The sequence below is a fragment of the Vespa crabro genome, chromosome 3, assembly GCF_910589235.1.
Source record: "Vespa crabro chromosome 3, iyVesCrab1.2, whole genome shotgun sequence".
NCBI lineage: Eukaryota > Metazoa > Arthropoda > Insecta > Hymenoptera > Vespidae > Vespa > Vespa crabro.
This window is the reverse complement of record NC_060957.1, coordinates 1,584,278-1,591,301: the sequence shown is the minus strand read 5'-3', so window position 1 is coordinate 1,591,301 and position 7,024 is coordinate 1,584,278. Positions and strand designations below refer to the sequence as shown.

General features: G+C 32.0%; 1 protein-coding gene across 4 annotated transcripts; it reads right to left on the bottom strand.

The window, feature by feature from the left end:
- Nucleotides 1-2,717: 2,717 nt before the first annotated feature.
- LOC124422479 (FAM172 family protein homolog CG10038) lies at nucleotides 2,718-6,976 on the bottom strand. 4 transcript variants are annotated; one of them, XM_046958951.1, is made up of 10 exons: nucleotides 6,799-6,973; nucleotides 6,540-6,615; nucleotides 6,220-6,335; nucleotides 5,798-6,127; nucleotides 5,593-5,712; nucleotides 5,402-5,503; nucleotides 5,207-5,314; nucleotides 3,413-3,497; nucleotides 3,178-3,317; nucleotides 2,718-3,010 (listed from the first exon to the last, which is right to left on the bottom strand). In XM_046958951.1, the coding sequence occupies exons 1-9, from the start codon at nucleotides 6,877-6,879 to the stop codon at nucleotides 3,217-3,219; spliced, it is 1,119 nt and encodes a 372-aa protein (XP_046814907.1). In that variant the 5' UTR covers nucleotides 6,880-6,973; the 3' UTR covers nucleotides 2,718-3,010; nucleotides 3,178-3,216. The 4 variants fall into 4 exon arrangements, with proteins under 4 accessions (XP_046814907.1, XP_046814908.1, XP_046814906.1 ...); XM_046958952.1 differs by lacking the exon at nucleotides 2,718-3,010 and having other exon boundaries at nucleotides 3,107-3,317; nucleotides 6,540-6,608; nucleotides 6,798-6,976; XM_046958950.1 differs by lacking the exon at nucleotides 2,718-3,010 and having other exon boundaries at nucleotides 3,107-3,317.
- Between the last annotated feature and the right edge of the window lie 48 nt (nucleotides 6,977-7,024).

Sequence of the window (7,024 nt, the reverse complement as noted above, 5' to 3'; positions counted from 1 at the left end):
CTGTGAAAATAGTTTTTTACTCGTGAAGCCTTGAACTCCGAAAGCTCAATAAAAGTAAACTTTTTCCATTCTTTCATTTTTATCGTTTCACTTCTATTTATCTGCCATTCATGCTATGTATTCGTTCAAGGTATATATGCATGTACTACCTTCCGTCCATACATTGGAGTCGAGCGAGAAAGAAAGCTATTCATTTTTCACGAGCGTATAAATGCGAGTTATTAATATACTGGTATTATGAAGTAGAGGGTCGGTAATTAGCGGTCGGTTCATCAGTCACTCGTCCGTATCCTTACCGATCATGGCCGGGGAATCGGGCAGAAGATAAAAGGTCCAAAGCAAGAAAGCGACCTACGTCCCTGTCCATCTTGGAACGCGAGACACATTAAAGAGCTAATCGACTGAGCCTTCTTATGAGAAACACGAAGATGAGCTGGCCTATTGCAAAAATTGCAACGATGTTAATTTTCCTGTCGATGCCTTTGATAGAAATTTTTCTGGAATAAAAACGAAGGAAAAGAAAAGAAAAGAAGAAAACAAAAAAAAAAAGAAAAAAAAGAGGAAAGAAAATTAACAACTATTACCATAACTAGTATTGAATATCTTATCTATCGAGAACGAAGACACAACTGTTTCTAAGTGACAACGTATGAAGAAGATATTTCTAATGAAAAAAAAAAAAACAAAAAAAAACAAAAAAGTAAAAAAATAAAAGTAACGTCGAAAAAACAGAAACTCGTTGAAGATCGAAGATGTAGCTCGGAATAGATTCGCGCAGAAAGGAAGAAGGCGTGCACGCACGTCGTAGAAAAGACAGGAAGTGCGTGGAACTGTGATTGGCTGTCCAGAGTCGGTTGCCACTAGCTGTGTGACCTCTGACCCCACCCTCGTGGGGCGCGCGCACGTCTCCAACCCCGAAGGAAGTAATTACTGTACCCACCACCGCTCGATAACTGACACGCTATCATCTATAGTGAGCACCGTAGCTTTAATGCACCTTCCTTCCACGTACTACGCTATTCCCTCTTCCTCTTCACTGTGCACGTGCTCTCTCTCTCTTTCGCGTTTGTAAACACGCGCCTGACATACTGGCTTACGTATGCATATAAAAATCTTATTTATTTTATAGTATCTCTTGCGAGTCATATATCTACAGATAACAATGTCCTATAAATATTGTAAAAACAAACGGATATGTTTTATAATATTTTGAAATACACGACATCCCTTTCGTATTAATTACAACAAATAATATATATATATATATATATATATATATATATATATATATAGATAAAAAAAAAAAGAACATTTATTCCCTTTTGAATTGTTAATATAAGAAATAGAACGATATTAATGATCATCTTTCTCAATTTTTCAATCATTCTTTTTGGATTAATCAAAAAAGAAAGAAAGAAAGAAAGAAATAAAGGACGTTCTATTTTCAACTTTGATAGGGGGTGGCTTCTTTCTGATAAACCGTAAGGAGTATCGCGCAGAAGGTCATCCCAAGCAGTATTCTCATTGGCAGCCCGTTTCCTAGCTAGCATCGCGATTGGTCGAAGGTCGTGGGTCGCCTCACCTACCTCAATCCAACGTGACCTCCCACGCGACCCCGCGAGATAATCGCTACGCTTCTCCACCCTAACAAACAGGCCACCCCTACGTACGTTCGTAACGTATTAGTATATACATACGCAGGTAGAAAATATTTGTCACTTTCATTCAGTCGTTTAAGATTATTTCTAAAAATCAACAGAATTAAACACCTTTTCCTGAATTTGAAATATTTTTTTCGAAGACATTAATACCAATAATATAAATCTAATCTATGATGATGCTTCTTATATATTTTTTGTTATCCATAAAAATTCTTAAAAGATACACCATCCTGCAACGTCTCGATAAATGTTTTATTTCGAGACAACTGATCACCCTTTGGAGATCTTCCTTTTTTTGTTTTTTTTTTTTTTTTTATTTGAAGGATCGTTCTGACAGAAGTCAGTACTAAAAAGAGCACACGATAATGTCGCAAACCCATCGATCAAGTGTCTGACAAGCAGCAAAGCGTGGCGATTAACGTCCAATGGGGAGCTTCTTTTTTTTACCGCAGTTCTTTATTATTAGACGAGGACGCATCGTATACCGAACTCATGGCAGAGGGTGAAAACGTCGAGGCGTAAAGATCCGATCTGAATTTAGCGTAAGATCATGAAGATCGGACCATCCTAGCCCGAGGGTTACGTCCTATCGCTTTCTACGATATTGACTTCTTGCTCTTGTTGTTTCTATTTTTTTTTTTCTTTTCTTTTCCTTTCGCCGATATACTCCTCTCTATTCGCACATTATGTTTTATGATATATATATATATATACATGACTCATGCCTTCTCTTATAAAAAATAATATTGCGATTGATATCAAAAACTGTCGATAGATAAAAGTATTGTCTTTTGTCTTATCGAAGGATACCTTATTTTTCCTTTCTCCAGTGTTTTATATATATATACACACACACACACACACACATATATATATATATATTTGGAAGAAAATAATAATACGAAGAGCATAATAGTGTAAACATTTTATCTATGATTATTTACTTTGCGATAAATATATACTCGTATTAAGACAAAGTCATCGAAAATAAAAAGAATATATATTGGTTTTATTAAAAAATAAATAAATTAAATAAATGAAAGAATTTGAAATTAAACGATTTATATCCAAGAAACTGAAACTTGTAATCAGAAACGACTATGATCATATCCACGTAGCATTAAGCGCCTTTATTGTGTAGTAGGAGAACTAAGAGACATAATATAATTACTGTAATGCAATTAGCCGAGACGCGTGATGCTCTGCTTTTTGTCTCTGGAAAACGGGCTGCTCTTACGAGAGATTAGATCAACCAAGTAACCTTACCACATAATCAGGAGCATCTGTGCAAAGTTAATCTAGATTACTAGCTAACTATTTTCGATGAACATTGGATTTTGCTTGAAGATCTAAAAAGGATTAAGATTAATTAGGATAAATATATATATACATATATATATAATATATATATAGTATATAATTGTCGATATTTTTAATCCATAAAATACAAAATTTGTTAAACCTATATTAATAGAAATAAAATAGAATAATCACGTAGTATAATAAATAATAATACAATTTATAACTATGCCTCTATAAAATAAGTCCTCTTTTTTCAAGCCTTTGTAGTATCATGTATATTTCTATAACGATCTTCTATAAAACGAAAGAGAGAATCGATGCACGAAGATGATGACATCTCATGAACGGTATGACCTATATAAATCGAAAGTATTATCGGTATATGTATTAATGTCGTTCTATTGTCAAAAATAAATTAAAAAAAAAAAAAGAAAGAAAAAAAATCTTACCAGCAGAAACTCGCTCTATATCTCCACTTGGACAAAGCACTGATGTATCCAAAGGCTTATCCGAACATACCCAGTTTTTGGATATCTATAATTACACAGAAACGAAATAAAATTTTAAGAAAGAGAAAACAGAAACGTAAAAGAAAAAAGAAGAAAAAAAGAAAAAGAAAAAAAAAAAGAAAAAAAAAAGAAAAAGAAGAAATAAAATCCTACCTAACATTACTCGATCGTAAAAAAAAGGATATAGAATATCGTCGGAAGTTACAATGCACTTTCGTTTTTTAAGGCTTCCAAAGAAACATTCGATTTCTGACCATCTGCAACCGCAAAAACGAAACTAGAAGATGACGTTTCCGTAACGAAAATACGATAATACGTTCTTCTTATTTCGTTGGTATATCCTTACTCGCAAGAAACTATGGCACGTGCTATCGAGAAGGAAACCGCAACATGAAATCGAATATACGCGGCTCATCCAGACGAGGATCGCTTTAGGGAACTATCCTCGATTGTCGTCCGACCGAATCAATTCCATTTGCTGTTTACTCAAAAGCGGCTAGCGTTACGTAAACACAGTCGATCACTCGAACATGAAGCTATCACATTATCCGTACACCTGATAAACGTATATATATATCGATATGCTTGCTTGTTTGATTAACATCGTGCAAATAACCATCGTGATTATTACCGTAATAAAGGACATTCTACGTTCCTTTTAAGTAAAACGATCGTTGTAGTAAGCACGAGAACGTGCCATCGATTCTCTTTACCTGCGCTTCGCGAAGTCCTCGAATCCCAGCAACTAATCGAACCAAGTTGAGCCTAAGTTAAGTTGAATCGAGTTAGACCGCATCCTCGGGGGAAATGTCGTCGATTATATTTGCTCGAAGTACCGAAGTTGTGGATAGAAAAAGAGAGAGAGAGAGAGAGAAAGAGAGAGAGAGAGAGAGAACGCATTGGTACAAACCACGGTTGGTACTTCTGTTTGCACCGGCACTCTAATTGATTATTTGACGTCTCTGATAATGCGATGGTCGCTCTACCATTCTCTTACCAGTTTACTATGCACACTGTGGAATGGGACTGATTTTGCAATGGAACGAGTTGCAAAATAAACAGGTGTTAAAGATTTTTTTCTTTTTTAATTAGAAATACGAAGTTACGTATGCCATTATAATTTGCCTTGTTTTTTTTTTAGAATAGATCTTTTTTCACTTGTTCCTATCAATCCGTTGAAAATGTACTTTTAAATCGATTTAAATGTATAAAATATTAAACGTTAATATTTATACGTTTCATTCTATGATCATTTTAGGCAATAGTAGATTAAAGAGTTGTTCGTACGTACATATGTACATTTATAACAGATGATCGGTCCCCCCTTTTTTTTTCGTCATAGTCGAAATACAAAAAAAAAAAAATAGGATATCAAATAGATTTCGAAATACGACCACCGACCGAGCATATAAGTACAATTCAGTACCACTTAAAGGCTATGGACTCTATAGAGCTAATACAAGAAGTCATACTGTGCGTCTCACTATATCATTGCAAAATCTACAAATCGATGGCTGAATAAATGTCATTCATATGAATGAATATACTATCATCTGGCAAAGTTAATTTACCATTTTAATGAACGTTTTATCTTAATTTCTATTTAAGAATAAATTTTTATAAATATTTTTTATATACGCTTAAATTTTTTCTATAAAATCGATTAAGTATGTTTCCGCTCTTCTCAACAGACAATATTCAATTGCAATCTCCATGAGTAAATATACCACATACCGAGTGAAAAGAGAAGCTGAAGTACCACTCGGTAACGTAGAACGCTAATAAAGAGAACCACGCGGAGCTTTTGTCGATCGGCAAGCCGCAGATGGTCAAATCATCTCCCTACATCCATTTTCTTCTATTGATTCATTCTCAGTCGTTATATTATCTTAATAATAGATTATCAATTTGATAATGTTGATAACGTACCTTCACTACATGTTCAAATCCTTTAGATGGTACAATATGTACAGAATCTGTTAACCCAACTGCAAAAACTTTTCTTTTAAATTCCTCAGCATGATCTATTGCCTATAAATAGAAAATAATAATCATTGAATTAATAAATATTATTTTAACTATAAATGTAAATAATAGAATAATATTATCAAATAACTTGCAAATTTAACTATGCACTCTCCACCATAGCTGTGTGCTACTACAGCAACATATTTGGAATTTGATGGTCCAATATAGTCATTCCATACTGTTTTCAAATGTTCATGTGGATCTCCACTACCCTGTTCATAAATTTTTTATATTCCTTATAAAATATATTACTCATATAAAATACATAACTTTGTTAAAATAAACTTTAATAGAAACCTTAATTTTATTTGGTTTCCCTTTAATTATTCTGATGTTATCATTGGTATTCAATACAAACAATCCATAACCCAAATCTTTAGCTTTTCTAATGTATGGTATTTGAGTTCCAGTAAAAAGGCTATCATTTATAATTAAACGTCTAGCCCATTGTCCAGCTCTGACAACACCACTACCATGAATCAAAATTAATATTTTTTCATTTTCTAAAGCATCATTTGATGCAAATATAAAAGATCTTTTGTCTATTGTAACAGAACTTTGTTTTGGTAATGGCAATCTATTTAAACCTTCTTTTTCCAACAAATTATATACATGTTCATTAATAACCTGTAATTTAAGCATTATATGCATTGTAAAGTAATGATATATATATATACTGATTATTAATATATAAGCATCATTAAATCGATACAACTTACTTCACCTAATGCTTCATAACGTTTTTGGTTGTATTGTGGATTTTCGCTTACATTAAACTCAAAACCTTCATTAATCAATAAACCTGTTTCTGTATTTAATTTCTTTAATCTTCCATCTATTATTAAAATAAAAATGTTTAATGTCAAATTGATATCTTTCAAACATTTATATTATTTTTATACAGTTTTATGTATTATATAGGACAAGCAATACATATATTATACAAATACAAAAATATATATATATATATATATATATATATATATATATATATATATATATATATATATAGGTATATGAGAATGAGCATTGAGCATACCTGCATCAAAATCATATCCAAATTCATTGAGAGACTTTGGAAAGTTAGAACAGGCCATCGTAGTCATGCCTAACAACTGAATAAAATTAATATAATAATATTCAATGCAAATATAGTTCAAAACATTTTATTACTTTATTACAATATAACCTTATTATTTTATAAAGAATAATAAAGTTAATAATCTTCATATAATTAATATTTAAAATATAATATAATAATGTAGTTTCTCGATAAAAATAGAAAAAATATACTTAACTGCATTTATTACGCCGAAACATTGAGGAAAACATCCATAAGCATTAATACCTGTTTTTCGAACGATATTTCGAAGTGACATCGTAAATCAACAATGGCGCCAAATGCAATTCGATTAATGAAATAATATCGAAAAATTATCGATACTTTACTAAAGAAATATTGAAATCTAATTTTTCTCTTTGATATTATTCGCGAGAAAAAGAACAGTTGTTTTACACAATTTT